At 45.1% G+C, this 18,336-nt stretch overlaps 1 protein-coding gene across 1 annotated transcript; it reads right to left on the minus strand.

The window, feature by feature from the left end:
• Positions 1-2,524: 2,524 nt before the first annotated feature.
• On the minus strand, positions 2,525-8,872 carry LOC123076024 (uncharacterized). The gene is made up of 4 exons (XM_044498488.1): positions 8,823-8,872; positions 6,217-6,358; positions 3,784-3,999; positions 2,525-3,656 (listed from the first exon to the last, which is right to left on the minus strand). Exons 1-4 carry the CDS (start codon positions 8,870-8,872, stop codon positions 3,174-3,176), a joined length of 891 nt encoding a protein of 296 aa, XP_044354423.1. The 3' UTR covers positions 2,525-3,173.
• Positions 8,873-18,336: the final 9,464 nt, after the last annotated feature.

Below are 18,336 nucleotides of genomic sequence, written 5' to 3' on the forward strand. Positions count from 1 at the left end.
GGAAGAGGCTGTCAAAGCATGGTGTGTCCATGCATTGCTCTTTATGTGGAAGAGCAGATCACAATAAGAAAGGGCACAACAAGTGGGAGGAGAACAATAGGGATGCACCTCAGCCTGCAGAAGATGATGGAGATGATGATGATGCAGAGTATTATGACGATCCTTCAATCATTTCAGTAAGATGGAAGCAACTAAAATTACTATAATGTTTTCTAAATTTTACTCCCTACCTCGTAGCGTTGACACTTTGTTTGCACTCTTTTAAGAACATAATGCCACATACAGTGCACCCACACATGGATCCTACTCAAACACCAGGGTCAATGGTGTTTCTCATGCAACAAATGGTAAGGATTTTTTCTACAAAACATTAAATTCTGATTTCACCATGCAAAACTCTATCTGAAAATTGCTGCATTGTTTCATACTTAGGAGAGGAGAGCATATGTGCCAGTTATGGATCATGGACCTCTTCCAGAATCAGCTTTTGTTGCAAATGCTAGAGATAGCATACCCCCCCCCCCCAGGGTTACCACAACAATGGCAACAGGCAGGGTTAGAAGAAGAGGGGTGACAGAAGACATTCCTGAAGATGTCCCTGAAGCAAGCTACCAGGCAGCTGAAAATGCAAGAGGGAGAAAGAGGAGAGCAATTGGAAGAGGCAGGGGAAATGTCACAGGAGTAGGCAGAGCACTTGGGAGAGGAAATGGGAGAGGGATTGGGACAACTAGTGGGAGAGGGACTTGGAGAGGTCGTTCCAGCGGGACTGGGAGAGGTCACATAGGAGGTAGGACGGGACCAGGAGCTGGGTTGTGGAACATCATGTTTCCACCAGATGAACCTAGATCATATGTGCGAGCCGAGGAGGTCCCAGTGACACAAAATGCACCACAAGAGGAGTGGCTTGATGATTTCCAGACCTTATAGAGCAAGCTGCATATCAAATTAGTTCATGAATGAACTGGAAAAAAATGCAATCAAGTTCATGTATGAACTTTTGTTTTTTGGATTGTTAGAACTAAATTAGCCCTTCGCTTAAGTTGAAACATGTCAGGAGCTGAACATATCTTTTGGTAGGATGCTCAAATGGATATGATGCTATCCTCTCTAAATTAGTTCATGTATGACTTCTCTAAAGATGATATGATGCTATCCTTTGCACTATGATTAGTGTGAAGATGATATGATGTTATCCTGTGCTCTATGATTTCTGTGAAACTGTTTTCTTTTCTGAAATTTTACTTCATTTCATATAGAAATGCTTCCTGTGGAGTTTTTGATATGATGCTATATTCTGCTCCATGATTTCTGTGAAACTGTTTTGCAAATTCTATTTAGAACGATTTTAACAGTATGAGAAATAAAAATGTGGAGTTTTTTATATGATGCTATATTCTGCTCTATGATTTCTGTGAAACTGTTGTGCAGAAACCTTGCTATGCAAATTCTATTTAGAACAATTTTAACAGTATGAGAAATAAAAAAAATGGTGGTTCTGGGACTCGAACCAAGAATCTGTAGGTGGTACTGTTTTGTTTGTAGCCAGTGGGCTACTATGCAAGTTCTGAACAACTTTGAAAGCTCTCTTCTGTTAAAACAAGATATTTTGTTGTTTGTCTGTCAGTTATAAGGAAAGGCCACCTGTGTACATCCAACCCGGGGGCTTATTTGTCAAAAACGTGAAATCTGAGGGGGTTTCTGAGAAAACTCATGTCAAACGCACCAGCCCACGGCCTCTGGTCACTGCCAATGGGACCCGCGCCACGCTGTCTTGCTTAGTCAGCGCTTGATTCGTACGAAACTGAGAAAAGCATCGTATGCGAACGATTGAGCCAAGTTTTTCCACCACTTTGACGTATCTCACAACTTGTAGCACCAAAGTGAACATTCAGGACAAGTTGTGACACCAACAGTGTAATTGACTCTTTAGAATATTGACATGATGTTCAAGACAGCATAACAATCATGAACAAGTAGTAAGAGCAAAGAACAGATGACATGTTCCTCAAAAAAGAAAAAGAACAGACAACATGGTTGATTTGGGTTAGAGGCTGCAACGGTAGGGCTAACAGCGGAGCCGAGCGCCAGCGGTAAACTAACAGCATCGTAAACAGACTATCACCAGTCTTCCATCAGACCACAACATGATGATTAAGATTGCGCATCTTGTAATCTATTCCTACACAGAAAAAGGCCCAAATCCTGGACACAAAAGCTTCAGCCAAGCTCTATTCTCCAACATGGTGAAGGTCACTGAAACAACAAGTACTGCTTGCCAGTTCTTCATAAAAATAACTTGACATTTTTTTTAACAATACTAGCTGTATTGAAGTAGCAATCAGACACAAAACAGAGGTAGTAATAAAAATTACTTGTCAGACGCAAACTATCACCACCACTACATCGATGCCCGAGAAAGAAACATCTCCGCACAAAGAGCCCGAGCGACCAGATGCCAAAAGCAATATATGATCGAAGTGTATACTGAACATGAAAGATCATAATACTACACTATAGAAGAGAATAACTGAACTAACCATTTCAACAACCGAGTAAAATACCATAACTTCTCATGAATGAATTAACATTTCAAACTGCAACCGTGCCTTTCATGCTTTTCAACATTCCCTAAGAAGTTACGGCCACATTCCCTAAGAACGCACCATCAACGTCACAATGCAACAGGCGGTCAGGATAGTGCTTGATCAACAGCTCACGCTCGTTGATTACGGCCACGCTACGGATACCTTTCACCTCCAAATTAAGCGGTGGCAGTGCCTCCATCTCTAAGAAGTTAATCCGGTACTGCAAGCTCCAGGTCTCGGCATCATAGTCCTGCAACACCCAAACATCTATCTCGCCGTGACCGGTGAGGTGGTACAAAGCAAGATCGCCGGCCATGTCCAACAACGACACCATATGCCCCAACTGTGCTGGGCGGCTCATCTTCCGGAATGTCTCGGTTACGGTGTCGAATACCGTTATGTCAACATTCAGTGCCCAGTGCAGGCTACCATGATGGTGGACTGGTGAGTGACCGGGGTACCGGCTGACAAGCTGAAACCATCTTCCTGAATCTTCCGGCCTTTGGATGCGTCTTGGCTGGTCTGAGCCCACGGCGAGGACGAAGAAATCAGGGGACTGAGATGCATGCTGATATTCTAACATTCATATCACCCGGTGTTCTCCGGATACGTGGTGCCGGTAGAAGCCGACGACTGAGACGGCGCGGAAGCCTGGTCGTGTGGGAGGATGTGGCAGGGAAGCACACTTGCGGGTGGCCGGGTTACAGATGTAGAATCTGGATTCCCGCGACACGATGAGGAGGCCATCACAGGCGGCCTGGTGTGAGTCACCCGAAAGGACAAGACTGCACAGGGAGGAGTGTACCGGAGGACGGGCCGTATCCTCTGATCTCCGGCAGCGGCGAGGCAGTAGATGCCCTGAAGGTGTTGGATGATGGGGAGCGACGGCTGGCGGCGGTGGTGGTCGAGGACGAACTTGTCGGCGGAAGTGCCGGCGCGCCACGACTTGCGGACGGCGCGGCAGCGGAGCACGTCCTTGGTCGGCAGCCGGACAAGGATCTCTTCGACCACGAGCCACTCCGGCAGGTCGTCCAGCACGGTCGCACCGCTGCTGTCCGGCATGCTGCTCTTCTAAGAAAGTGGAAGAAGAAAAAATTAGTGGTACGACGGATTGGGCGCAAGAAGAGAAGTGCTTCGGCGATCTACGTACAAATCGGTTTAATGGATACGATGGACGGGCAGAGCCGAGAGGGCTTACGTCGGAGCGGAAGCCGGAGGAGGACCGGGCGAGAGCGGCGATTTCCAGCGGCGTCGCCTGGTTGTGGTTGAGCCGTGCTACTTCTTGGGGCCTGGGAGAGCCAGATGATGCGAGCGAGAAGCCTCGGAGAAGCTGCTGCCTCGTCTGTCGTGCACAGTAAAGGAGGAGCAGGATGGGCTCTGCCTCTGCTGCAGCGGGTCGATGGGACTGGACGAGCTGCGTGCGTAGCCTTTTCAGCCGTGGAGCATAGGCTGGATGGAATTGATGGAGAGAGAGAGGCTGCACTTCTTTGAGAATCCTTCTTTGACTGAATCTTTAGAGTTTGAAATTCGATGGTTTTCTGGTTGGCCACTGATGCCGGTCGACCGGCCGAGTCGTTACGCCGGTCCAACTGCGTCCGTCAGATCTGATCCCTTGCATCGTCAGATCCCTTCCTCCCCTCATCTCCTTCTTCAACCTCCCGCACGGGAAAGGGACGGGCCCCCTCGTGCGCGTCGACGCCCCAGCACGCGCCGACCGCCTCGCCTCGCCTCCTCACCGCCAGTCGCCTACGGTCGCCGCCCTCGCCGCTGGTCGCCCGCCCTCACCTATGTCGTCTTCATGTGGTTCTAAAACCTTTGTGGATGCAGCAGCGTGCGGCCATGGTTACGGCCGGTCGAGGTTGCAGCTCACCGCGAGCCCGTAGCAGCTCGTCGGCGACCGGTTGCAGCATCCGCCCCTGCCCCCCGTACGGGATCTCGCCGCCGGAATTCACAGAAACCCGTGCTGGGTCGCAGCTCGGCCGTGATGGATGTAGCAAAACATTATGCCGGTTGTAGCAAAAAAGATGCTAGTTGTAGCAAAACCGCGACGCCGGCTGTGTGTTGTAGCAAAACGTGACGCTAGTTGTAGCAAAATGCTATGCCAGTTGTAGCAAAAATCTATGCCGGTTGAAGCATGTAGCAAAACTGCAGCATTTTATCATCTTCTTCCACCTCCAGCCGTCGCTGGTTGAAGCTTTCTTATTTTCATAGTGTCTAGTTGTAGCTTTCTCTCTTAATGGTTGGAGCTTTTTCCAACCATTACTCTCGTTCCAGCAAAATTACTCTGGTTCCAGTAAAATTCCCACAAATCATAAACTCTAACAAATTTGATTGTAGCAAAAGAAACACCCGGTTCCAGCAACAAATTACTCTGGTTCCAGCAAAAAAATCCACAAACATCAAAATCCAAAAAATTTGATTGTAGCAAAAGAAACAGCCGGTTCCAGCAACAATTTAGTCTGGTTCCAGCATAAATCCCACAAACATCAAATCCAACAAAAATTGATTGTAGCAAAAAGAACAGGAGGTTCCAGCAACAAAAAAATCTCGTTCCAGCAAAAAACAACACGTTGCCGGAGAGCTCGCTGCCCACGCTCGCAGCACCCCCCCGCATCGCCTCTCGTCGGCACCGCACGCACGCACAGCTGCCGTCGCCCGTCGCTCCATCACCTCGGGCATCCAGCCCCCTCTACTGACACGCGAAGCGGGAGAGTAGGTTGGGCACGGCTTGTAATGAGAGAAAAAGGATGAGTTCGCCGGAGAAAGCCGCCGACGGGATTGGTTGGGAAGCGCCTAGAAGCTTCGCGCGGGCGGGGCGCGGAGGTGATGGTCATCGGTGGTGCCGCTAGCCGGAGGTGCGGTTTGAGGAGAAGAGAGATGCTTAGCTCACGAAGAAATGAATGGCGGGGAAGCTTCGCGTGTGTATAGAGGATAGCGCTTCGCGTCCAAACGAATAAGGCAGCGCGTGTCCAGCGTGCATGTAGTCGCATGATCGAGAACGTCGGACCGGCCGAGTCGTTAGCTGGTCGACCGGCCGCAAACATTACCCTTTCTGGTTTTACAAAACCATCTTATCCGGCATGGACTGATTGACTTGATATACTGGCTTGCTGTAATAACATCCGGCCTCATAAACATCCGTTGATGGCGTGTCCGTGCATAGTGACAGGTTACCCTCAAATGTCATATTCAAGAACCGAATACCTCATCAGCAAATTTTTTAATTTATGCAAATACGTGCAATGTTAAACCGTCTAATCTTCGGCAGCACCCGTCTTTGTTGTTCTTTTCGGTGTCCCATCTCCGACGGCCATGAGACCCACGAAAGTGAAGGTCCAATTGCCGGTGAGTAGAGTAGGACATGGGACACATGGCGCCGCCCGTCTCTCATGTCCTCCCTTCCTCTTCAGCGGTCGTGGCATTGACGTCGTCGGTCGAGGTGAGGTCCACGATAGACACCTCGTGCTCGGAGCTTGACACCTCCATGACTTGGATGCGATGTCGGGGGTGCCAGTCACCCATAGCGGCTCCGCCTCCGCGGCTTCGGCCACGAGAGCTGTAGCAGCCTAGCACGGCGGGCACGCCGCACCATATTAGCGCCTAGGCCAGGACCATGCATGTCGCCGATTACCTCTGACTCGAATCCTAGCACCACGGGGAAGATGCGCCACCAGAGGAGTTGTGCTGTCGCCCCGGCGTGGGGCGCCAGAACTGCACCACTTTCAACGAGGTAATGATCAGGCACCTCCCTCCACCAGGCCCGACGGATGCAACTGCCATTTGCAAGTGACCAACAAGTATATGGGATCTATTGCAGTATTTTCGACAAGTAAGAGTGTCGAACACAATGAGGAGCAGAAGAAATTGACAAGTAGTTTTCAACTAGGTTTTCACTGTGATGATAGTTCCATAGATAATTTGATAGCAAGATAATTTGTAACAAGATAAATAATAATAAAAGTAATAGAGTGCAGCAAGTGACCCAATCCTTATATATACTAAGCTAAAATGCTTTTGAAGACATTCTGGAATCTCGTCAAGTTACTTTCACCACGATTCATTAAGTTATCGTTTATTAATTCGATAAGTGTTGTGTGGTTGGACCAGAGCTAAGATATTGTCCTTACTTCTACAAATACCTACTTATGAGCATACAAGCATCCACAAACACAAGGGAAATAATTAAGATAAATTTAACCATAGCATTAAACCATATGATCCAGAAAAGCCTCTTACGGAACAATTGATAAACTGAGATTTGGGTTCCTATCACTCCCGCAACCCATCATTTACAAACTAATTTCACAATGTCTCCCCTTAGACCCAAAGATGATGAAGTATCATGTAATCAACATTCATATAACACCACCAGAGGGAGAACAACATCATCAAAACATTACACGGTAGTCAACTTCACATGATTAATAGCAACAAAACTTCTCTCATGTCCTCGAGAAGTAATGGATCTACTCACAAGACTCATATGAATTATGATCAGTGGGTATAAATATTTGATGAACAATCTAAACACAACAATCTTTCGCCGATAAATCCCATATGCATCAACTACAAAGTGTAATAGACACATACAAGTACTCCCAATTATCAATCTGAGGTTTTGATACAAAGATTGAACAAAAAGGATGAACTAGGGTTTTAAGATGAGACGGTGTTGATGAAGATGATGATCCTGACGATGAACGGAGCGTTGGTGAGGACAATGATTTAATTTTGCCCTCCCGGAGTGAAGTTTCCCCGGCACAATCGCTTTGCTGGACAGCAAAAGTGCCCCCCTAGGTTGCGCCTCACAGGTGGCGGCGAAAAGTCCCAAGATTTTTTTGTGATTTTTTCTAGGGTTATGGGAATTTATGGAAAAAGGGCGTCAGGAGAGGAGCCACTAGGGGCCAACGTGGCCAGGTAGCGCGTGTCTAGGACGCGTGGCACCCTGGTGGGTACGCTCTGGCCCATCATCCGGCTCATGGCTTCATATTTTAAATAATTCGGTAAAATCCCCGCTGCTTTTGGTGCTCTGGAAAATTCTAGTTGTCTGATAATTTTCCTTTCTTTGTTTATCTTGCGATTTAAGAGAGAAAATTCATTAAAATTACATCATAATATGAAATATATCATTTGAATGGGATAAATTATAATAGGAAATAATGATGCAGAATGGATTTATCAGCCCCCCTAAACTTAGACTCCGTTTGTCCCTAAACGAATACCGAACTCAGTAAACATGACCACAAGTCATGGAGAGAGGTGTTGACAATAAAGAGTACGAATATGACATCACATTTACTAACATCGTTATGTATTATAAACAATAACTTCCTCGCATAAAAAATCTCATTAACAAGGGGTATTGGCCATGGACTCAAAGATATTTTAGAGGCTCACAAAGGCCTGTTTACATATAATGATCTATTCACATGTTAAGGCCGATTGTAACCCAACAAACTATATATGTTCTTAGTCATCAAACAATCATAGTGTAACACCCCGAGAATCATGCTACAGTAGCTCTCTGTGATTAAGCTAATCATGTTGCTAAGCAGGGCTTGATCACATTGGAATCACATTTCCTTTCAAACTCCTAACTCAAACTTCAATTAAATTTAAAGTGGAAAATAAAAGTTGTCAAAATTGAAAACTAAAATGTTCATTAAATGACAAATAATTCTGAAGCAATTATAAAATTGTAACTAAACTTAAATGGATTAGTTAAGTGACCCTAACAACCTCAAACTTTGGCGAGCAACAACATTTAATAACCTTTTAATTAATCTAAATTCAATATGAATTAGTATTTCACCCAAACTAGTTTTTGGTGCAAGGATCTGATGCACTGCAACTTATAAGCTAGCTCCCATATTTTATAAATACCATTTAGGTGCTAAACATTTTTGCAAACAAAAAAAATTAAAGAAAAGAAAAGAAAAGAAAAGGAACCCCCCCCTCACTGGACCAGGCGGCCCAGCTCTCAGGCCCACCTGGCCTAGCTGGCCAACTACCAGCCCACAGCCCCTCCCTGGGTCGCCTCCCCCCTGTTCCCCTGACCGGGGAAGCAACAAGGGCCCGTCCCCGCCCGACCACCTCGCCGGCGCCGACGCCGGGAGGGGATAAGGCCGCCCCGTCGCCTTGGCCTCCACCCATCTCTCCCACTTGCCCCCCTCTCGCCCGCCTCTGCGCCTCCTAGATCCACACGCTCCCCCCCTCTGTCTCGCTCACCCGCCTCACCCGAGCGCCATCGCCGACGTGCCGCCGTCGTTCCCGCAGCCACCGACCATCGTTCGCCACTCCGACAAGTCCGGGAGCTCCGTCGTGGTTCGCCTCTTCTTCCTCGACACTGGATCGGGACCGGAGCGCCACCGCCGTCGCATTTTTCCTCTTCCCCATCTACGGCCACCGCGCGACCTCGCCGTCGACCTGCTCCACCGGTTCTCCCCGCGCCCGCTGCCGAGACCCTACGCTCTCAGAGTGAGCTCCACCACCTCCTCCTCCCCTCACTAGCTCACCGCATCCCTTAGCTCGCTCCCCCGTCACGCTCACCCTCCCGCCGCCCTGCTGCGTCACCGCCGTGGCCACGGCTGCCATGGCCCCCGTCCGAGCCCCCCGCCGTGCTCCTGGTGTTCCCATGAGCCCGGCGAGCCCTTCCTCTCGCCCTCTTGTGCCCCCTAGCCCATTCCCGACGTGGCCCCGGACGCCGTCGCCGCCCATGCTCGCCGCCGATGGGTATTCCGGCCGTCCCCGGGCGAGCCACCACCACCATCCGACACGGCGCCGTGCGCGTGTTCGAACGGCGCCAACCGCACGCGAAACGGCCGCCCCTAGCACGATTCCGGCGAGGTCCCGAGCGCCTCCGCCGTTGATTTGGTCGCCGGAGCCACTCCGGCGCCGGCCGCCGACGTGGCTGGCCTGGGGCCACCCCAGAGCCACTGCCAGTGGGCCCCGTGGGTCCCAGTTGACTGGGTTGACCCAGTCAACTGCTGACCAGGCAGCCCAGTGCCACTGACACGTGGGCCCCGCCGCCTATATTAATTAATTAAAATGTTTTAATAATTAAAACCTAATTAGTTACTAATCAGAGACTGACATGTGGGACCCAGTAACTATTTAACCTCAGATTAGTTTAATTTAAACTCTGTTAATTAGCACTGGCTGACATGTGGGTCCCACTGGACCCCCCTGTCTGGTTTGACTGGTCAGCCGACCTGTTGACCTGCTGACGTCAGCGTTACCTCATGCTGACGTCATAATTCATTTTTGCTAAATTCAAATAATTCCAGAAATTCAAATAATCTTTGAAAATTCATATCTTTTAAACCGTAACTCGGATGAAAATGTTTTCTACATGAAAGTTGCTCAGAACGACGAGACGAATCCGGATACGCAGTCCGTTCGTCCACCCCACCTCCCTAATCTATCGAACTCACAACTTTCCCCCTCCGGTCCGTTTGTCCGAAACGCGAAACATCGTGAATACCTTCCCGGATGTTCCCCCCCTTCGCCGGTACCACCTACTGTCGCGTTAGGACACACCTCGCACTGCTCATTGTCATGTCACGCATCGTCATGTTTATATTGCATTGTATTTACTGTTTCTTCCCCCTCTTCTCTCCAGTAGACTACGAGACCGACGCTGCTGCTACCCAGTTCGACTACGGAGTTGACGACCCCTCCTCCTTGCCAGAGCAACCAGGCAAGCCCCCCCTTGATCACCAGATATCGCCTATTCTTCTCTATACTGCTTGCATTAGAGTAGTGTAGCATGTTACTGCTTTTCGTTAATCCTATACTGATGCATAGCCTGCCCTTGCTTCTACTGTTGTTACCCTTACCTGATATCCTAATGCTTAGTATAGGATGCTAGAGTTCCATCAGTGGCCCTACACTCTTGTCCGTCTGCCATGCTATACTACTGGGCCGTGATCACTTTGGGTGGTGATCACGGGTATATACTATATACCTTATATACATGACACTTGTGGTGACTAAAGTCGGGTCGGCTCGTTGAGTACCCGCAAGTGATTCTGATGAGGGGGCTGAAAGGACAGGTGGCTCCACCCCGGTAGAGGTGGGCCTGGGTTCCTGACGGCCCCCGACTGTTACTTTGTGGCGGAGCGACAGGGCAGGTTGAGACCACCTAGGAGAGAGGTGGGCCTGGCCCTGGTCGGCGTTCGCGGATAAATAACACGCTTAACGAGTTCTGGGTATTTGATCTGAGTCTGGCCATTTGGTCTATACGCACTAACCATCTACGTGGGAGTAGTTATGGGTATCCCGACATCGTGGTATCAGCCGAAGCTCTTTTGACGTCAGCAACTGAGTGGCGCGCGCCGCATTGGACCGTAAGCTCGCGCTTGTATTAGGGGGGCTAGGTCTGCTTCCGGCCGCGTACGCAACGTGCAGGTGTGCGTAGGGCGATGGGCCCAGACCCCTGCGCGCATAGGATTAGACCGGCGTGCTGACCTCTCTGTTGAGCCTAGGTGGGGCTGCGACGTGTTGATCTTACGAGGCCGGGCATGACCCAGAAAAGTGTGTCCGGCCAAATGGGATCGAGCGTGTTGGGTTATGTGGTGCACCCCTGCAGGGAAGTTTATCTATTCGAATAGCCGTGTCCCTCGGTAAAAGGACGACCCGGAGTTGTACCTTGACCTTATGACAACTAGAACTGGATACTGAATAAAATACACCCTTCCAAGTGCCAGATACAACCCGGTGATCGCTCTCTAACAGGGCGACGAGGAGGGGATCGCCGGGTAGGATTATGCTATGCGATGCTACTTGGAGGACTTCAATCTACTCTCTTCTACATGATGCAAGATGGAGGCTGCCAGAAGCGTAGTCTTCGACAGGACTAGCTATCCCCCCTTATTCTGGCATCCTGCAGTTCAGTCCACTGATCTGGCCCTTTACACATATACCCATGCATATGTAGTGTAGCTCCTTGCTTGCGAGTACTTTGGATGAGTACTCACGGTTGCTTTTCTCCCTCTTTTCCCTTTTTTTATACCGGATTGTCGCAACCAGATGCTGGAGTCCAGGAGCTAGAGATCCCGAGGATGATGCTACATGGAGTTCGGCTTCGAGGAGTAGTTAGGAGGTCCCAGGCAGGAGGCCTTGCCTTTTCGATCGTTGCTACTTTTGTGCTAGCCTTCTTAAGGCAAACTTGTTTAACTTATGTCTGTACTCAGATATCGTTGCTTCCGCTGACTCGTCTATGATCGAGCAATTGTATTCGAGCCCTCGAGGCCCCTGGCTTGTATTATGATGCTTGTATGACTTATTTATGTTGTAGAGTTGTGTTGTGATATCTTCCCGTGAGTCCCTGATCTTGATCGTACACATTTGCGTGCATGATTAGTGTACGGTCAAATCGGGGGCGTCACACATAGTTCATCCTTATTTTTCAAAATAGTCTATGTAATAATTTTGGTTTGGCGAACTTCATATACTCAACTATCATTTAGATGATTGTTGACACTCGGGAGCATATTTTTAGAACAAACAACTTTCACCAGACACAATGAAAGATATGGGTTTAATGTTTAACCCCCAACATTCTTATCTCGGGGATTTTGGATGCCTGCCAAAGCTCTTGGTTTGCATCCAATTGATGGGATTTCGGATAGCCAGATTTGTCCATAGATATCACACTGGATGACAAGCTGCGCCCGGACAACTACGTCGCTGTCCGGACATATACATGTGTTTTGATGGTCCCCGTTGAAGATGCCCTTACACTACATGAATTTAGGGGTCCAAACCATGTAATCATCACCTTAGGATTTTAAACTGCCTAAATTAATATCAAAGTCCCACTTTGATTCACAGGATTAACAAAACACAAAAAAAGAAACAAATACCTATTTAATATTATATATCCTCTTTATTCCTACAGGATTAGGGAACCATATAATTTTCTGCAAGAAGATATTTACCATCAAAAGAGTTGGAACAGCGAAGGTGAACTAGGAAATTTCTAGTCTGGGTATATCTCGCTTAGATGAGTGTAAAGAACCTTGAGATATTTTGGGTCAATCATTGAGCTACTCCCACGCCAATATTTACGTGACACACACTTACTTCAAAGTCTAACATTGACTAATAAAACGTGTGTTACATGCATAAAATTATACTTCCTTCGTCCAAATTTATTAGTCTTTGTTGTATTTTGAGTCACACTAAATTTTGTTCAAAAATATACGAGTTATGTGTAAATAAAATAATATTATTTTGAAATGTTTTTAATATTAACCCGACAATATAATTTTTATGGCATATCATTTATATTTGACTACTCAAAGTATGGTCAAATTTTCATCCAAAATATGAGGGAACTAAAAATACGGACAAAGAGAATGCCATTTAATTCATATTAAAACATACCCCATCTGTTCCTAAATATTGCATAATTTTATAACATATACTTAATATATCATTGATGAAAGTGATGATCAAATTTGTTCACAGAAAACAAGTGCACCATTTAATTGATATGGAGGGAGTATATAACTCCAAGCAAACAATGTTATCTTTTCCCTGCCAAAAAAGGAATGATATCTTTTAATATATTTGTGCTAGCTCTGGCTATTTCTGGTGTAGTTGTGCGAACAGTGTCCGCAGAGACCGAGCTCCATTAAGCTCTTTATTTTTTTCTCAGTAGAAATACTTTTTCCGCACCTAAAAAAATGTGGAAAAAGTATACATGTAGAAATATATTTGTACGCAGTATACCTGTAAAAAATTTCAAAAACATAGATATTCATATGTGATGTACACAAAAAAGACAAATACATATATTAGAATGGGCTTTTTCTTTGTTGTGTTTGGGCCAGATATTTGTCTTTTTTGTGTAGCGTGCAAATGATCAATTACTTGATGAAATTTTATACACACTTGAGGAATATGCATACGTATTTGTAGAGTTTTTTTAATATTTTTTGAAACTTTCAATTTTTTTTTAAACGAGCTCTGTTGAGCTCCTCCTTTGCAACACCATTCTCTGTAGTTGTGCCTCGTCTCTCATGGACAATCAAGGAGGGGGATGGATTCAATGTGGGTTTCTATAGGAATGCATGGAGTTGGATAGCTGAAGATATAACTCAGTTGGTCAGGACCTTCTATGAAACAGGTACTATGCCACAAAAGCTTAATGAAACTCATATAGCACTTATTCCAAAAAAAACTTGTTTGCCACGTGCCCTCTGACTTCAGACCAATTAGTTTATGTAACGTTGTTTACAAAACCATCTCCAAGTCTTTGGCCAACAGACTGAAGCCTCTTTTAGCTGATTATATTCATCCTTCTCAACATGCATTCATAGAGGGTAGGAGGATTAGTGATAGCATCATTGTTGACCAGGAGGTTGCTCACTCTCTTAGTTTAAATTCTTTCAAACAAAAGTGCTTCATGCTAAAAGTTGATTTGCTAAAGCTTTTTGATAGACTTGAATGGGATTATATTTCTGTTGCTTTAGCTCGTAAAGGTTTAAATGCCCATTTCATTAAGTTGATCCGTGCTTGCATAGCTACTCCTACTTTTTCAGTTATTATCAATGGGCAGCCTTTGGTAAATTTAAGATTTCCAGAGGTATAAGACAAGGGTGTCCTCTCTCTCCCTCTCTTTTTATCTTGGTTGTTAATGAACTATCCTTGGCTCTTCAAGATGCCATACATAATAACAGGCTTTCAGGTATCTCTTTGAGTCCCCAATGCCCTCCTATACACTCCTTGATGTTTGAAGATGACCTATTGGTGTGTGGTACAGCAACAAAGCAGGAAGCTGAAGTCATCCTTCAGATCATAAATCATTTTTGTTCCCTTTCAGACCAAATCCCAAATTGGGCGAAGTCAGAATTACTGTTGCTACTAATGTTGATTTACAGCTTAGGCAGGAAATAAAAGGTTTGTTCCCTGTCCCTGATATCGATGCCTCTTTTATCCATTTAGGACATCCACTAGTCTTTCCTGCTAAGGATAGATCCGCTGCTTATTCATTTGTGGAAGACAAGTTTAAATCCAAGCTTACAACGTATAAGGCAAACAGAATGTCTCACTCCGCTAGGCTTACTCTTATTAAATCTGTTTTCTCTTATATCCCTGTTTATTACATGTCAAATGTTTTCTTCTCAAAAAAAAAATTGCTTGCTAGTATCACTGCTATTATTAGGAGATTTTTGTGGACAGGGATAAAAGATGATAAACACTTCTAGATATCTTTGCTTAAGGGCATGGGCAAATATTTGCACTGACAAGAACAGTGGTGGTCTAGGTATTAGAAATCTTCAGGCCTTGAATCGGAGCTTGATTCTCTTTGCACCTTGGAGAATTGCTCAAGAACCAACTAGTAATCTTGCTCTTATTTTGAAGTCAAAATACCATGCTGACACTTCTATTTGGAGAGCTAATTCTAGTTGTCCAAAATCTGCTTTTTGGGCTGCCATTTTAAAGGTTAAACCTCTTTTCGAATCTGCTTGTTTTACACAAATTGTTGATGGCTCCTCTTCCATTTGGAGTACACCTCGGTTTAATTGTTGGCAGAACATCTATAACAATCTTGTCATTCAACAACCACCTTTTAACTATCCTGCAACTATTAAAGACTTGTGGATCCCAAATCTTAAGGCCTAGAAGCATGATCTAGTTGACTCTCTTTTTACGCCACATGTGTCCACAACCATTTTAAACACTCCTATCATTGATGATGTGGTCCAATACATGCTTGTTTGGAAACTGACTCCCGTAGGGAAGTTTTCTACAAAAAGCACAGATCGACATTGTTTCAAAAATTTGTAGCTACCGCAGAACCAGATGCCTAAACAAGTACCTCAACAGGTTATTAAGTTGCCCAATCAGGTTTGGGCTGAGAAGCACATGATCCCAAAAGTCCAGACCTTTGCTTGGAGACTATTGAGAAGAGCCCTAGCCACAGGTAAAAGAGTAGGTCGTTTTTCTAGACATATTTCACTTATCTACTCAAGGTGTGATTTAGAGGAAGATGATATGCATTTGTTTTTAGGATGTCACTTCATAAAAGTTGTTTGGTTCTTGCAGCGTTGGTTTATCAACACTGACGCTTTACAACAACAACAACAACAACAATCTGCTCCTGACATCCTTAATTTCTTGCTAAATTATAATCATCCCTTCATGTCAGTTAATAATCTTTACACTATGCTTTGGTGCATTTGGAAATCAAGAAATGATACTCATTTTGACCGTGCTAACATACATCCAAAAAGTTGTTTGTTGTCTTCTCAGTTTTATTGCAGCATTTCAGATCCTTGACGCGAGCTTGCAGGTCCAGCGGCCAACTGATCACGATCAACTATTGTGCCGGCAACAACATGAAATGCTACAACATGCTATTCCTTTTCCAGGTACAGACGTACAGATATATTCAGATCCAGCATGGGCTTCATCGTCTGATAGCCAGCTGCAATAAGCAGGATTGGGCACCCATATCCAACTTCGTCATCATCATGCCTCTAGAATATATGTTGCAGCACTGTCTCCAGTAGTAGGCTCTCCTCTATAGGCTGAAGCGTATGTTCTACTGCTAGCGGTCAAGGCGGAAAGCTTACTTCCTCACAGATTCGCAGGAGCTTGCTTCGGCTACTAGGTCGGATCGAAATGCGACAGAAGGACCTTCGCAGATCAGGGCCATAGTATCCCAAGTCTGAGCCTCTTCCAGTTTTCATCCAAACAGGTTATCATATGTATCCAGGACACACAATGTCAAGGCTCATCGCCATTCTAGGCTAGCTCTTAAAATCACTACCTGTAGTATCAGGTGTTTGTCATCATCAGGATCGTGCCAATGTCCTGTGTGTAAATCACTAAAATTTCTTCTCCTCAACCTAACCACAATCCAAGACAAATTAAGTTTAGGCCCTCTTTGGATCGAATGAAGGAAAGTTTAGGGCTCCTTTGACTCAAAATATTTCTAGAAAATTTTAAGGATTAGAATCCTTAGAATTTTTTCTCATGTTAATTGTTTGATTCAATAGTAATTTTTTCTTGGATTTCTTTGTATGCCTTCTGATAGGATTTCTAGAATCCATTCAAACCTCTTTGAAAAATTATTTGTTTTCCGTACAATGCAATCAAACAAACCAAAATCATTTAGGATTGGGATAGCATGACATTTCAATCCTATGTTTTTGCTATCCTCGTGTTTTTAGAATTCTGCAAATGAAAGAGGCCCTTAGAGGATTCTAGTCCATAGAGATTTTTCCTATGGAAGTCCTTTGGATTATAAGATTGGAGTTATCAAATCCCTATGGAATTCCGCCTCCTTCGGTTTAGAATTTTGTAGAAAATTTAAATGCAGGAATTTTGTTAACTCTGTTTCTTCTGTCCGGAACATTTTCAAGGAAAACAAACATGTGTTGTTCCTTAGAATTCCTTCGATCCGAACGCGGCATAAATCATGTATTCTTTATCTTTTTGTATTTTAAAATCCGACGATCTATGAGGAATTTTAGGTAATTGATCTAATTTTAAATCCCAAGGTGACCTTAAAACTTTGGCCAATGGCCTGAAAATTGTTTTTTTATTTGGATGGTTGTCAACTCTAATTTATTTTTTCTTTGGCTAACCAAATTTTAGCTAGCCAATGTTTCGACAAGGCAACTTTGTTTTCCAAAAATTTAGAAGTCATGTAAACCTGTTCATTGTGACCATTGAGCAATAAACTGTACTTAACCATGGTCAAATTCGTTGCACGATAATAACTGTTCTCTGCTGACATACGAGAAGCTCGATAGGGTACTCATGGATACTGAATGGAAGTTAAAATTTCCTATGGTAACCGTGCGAGCCCTAGAGCGAATCGAGGAATTATCGGATCATGCGCCAATCATTCTTGATTCTAATCCTATGAGCCATTCTGCCCGTCGTCCTTTCAAATTTGAATTGCATGGCTTCAGCTGGATGGTTTTGTAGACATAATCAAGAATGTTTGGGAGAGGCCCGCCGTTGGTCGTACACCGATTCAGAGATGGAATTGTAAAATAAGGGCAATGAGGCAACACCTCTCTGGATGGGCGAAACACACCAACAAATTGTACAAAAAAAGAAAAGCAGACATGTGTACCATCATTGATGACCTCAACAAAATTGTTGAGATGCGCACCTATCTCAACAAGATATTGAATTGAAAAATTAATGTAATGAGAAGGTTGCCCGTCTATTGCGTGAAGAGGAGATTGATAACCCACAAGTATAGGGGATCGCAACAGTTTTCGAGGGTAGAGTATTCAACCCAAATTTATAGATTCGACACAAGGGGAGCCAAAGAATATTTGAAGGTATTAGCAGCTGAGTTGTCAATTCAACCACACCTGGAGATTAATTATCTGCAGCAAGTAATCAGTAGCACAGTAATATGATAATTTTGATAGTAGTAGCAGCAGTAACGATAACGGTAACAGTGATAGCGGTAATTTTGTAGCAAGTGTAACAGTGATGATAGTAGTAGTAACTTAGCAGAAACAATATAAGATAAATTTGTAGGCATTGGATCGGTGACTTGTTGGATGACATTCATCATGTGACAGTTATAACCTAGGGCGATACGGCACTAGCTCCAGTTCATCGATATAACGTAGGCATGTATTCCGTAAATAGTCATACGTGCTTTATTAAAAGAACTTGCATGACATCTTTTGTCCTACCCTCCTGTGGCAGTGGGGTCCATATTGGAAACTAAGGGATATTAAGGCCTGCTTTTAATAGAGAACCGGAA

The sequence above is a fragment of the Triticum aestivum genome, chromosome 3D (genome assembly GCF_018294505.1).
Source record: "Triticum aestivum cultivar Chinese Spring chromosome 3D, IWGSC CS RefSeq v2.1, whole genome shotgun sequence".
In the NCBI taxonomy this organism is placed as follows: domain Eukaryota; kingdom Viridiplantae; phylum Streptophyta; class Magnoliopsida; order Poales; family Poaceae; genus Triticum; species Triticum aestivum.

Bases quoted from the DNA above. Each gene is read 5' to 3' on its own strand.
- LOC123076024 (XM_044498488.1), bottom strand. From the start codon at position 8,872: ATGGTCGGTGGCTGCGGGAACGACGGCGGCACGTCGGCGATGGCGCTC. The intron at 4,000-6,216 runs GTAATCGGCGAC...CTACGCACGCAG, and splicing joins TGCTAGGATTCGAGTCAGAG to CTCGTCCAGTCCCATCGACC. The intron at 3,657-3,783 runs GTAAGCCCTCTC...CCACTTTCTTAG, and splicing joins CCTCCGGCTTCCGCTCCGAC to AAGAGCAGCATGCCGGACAG.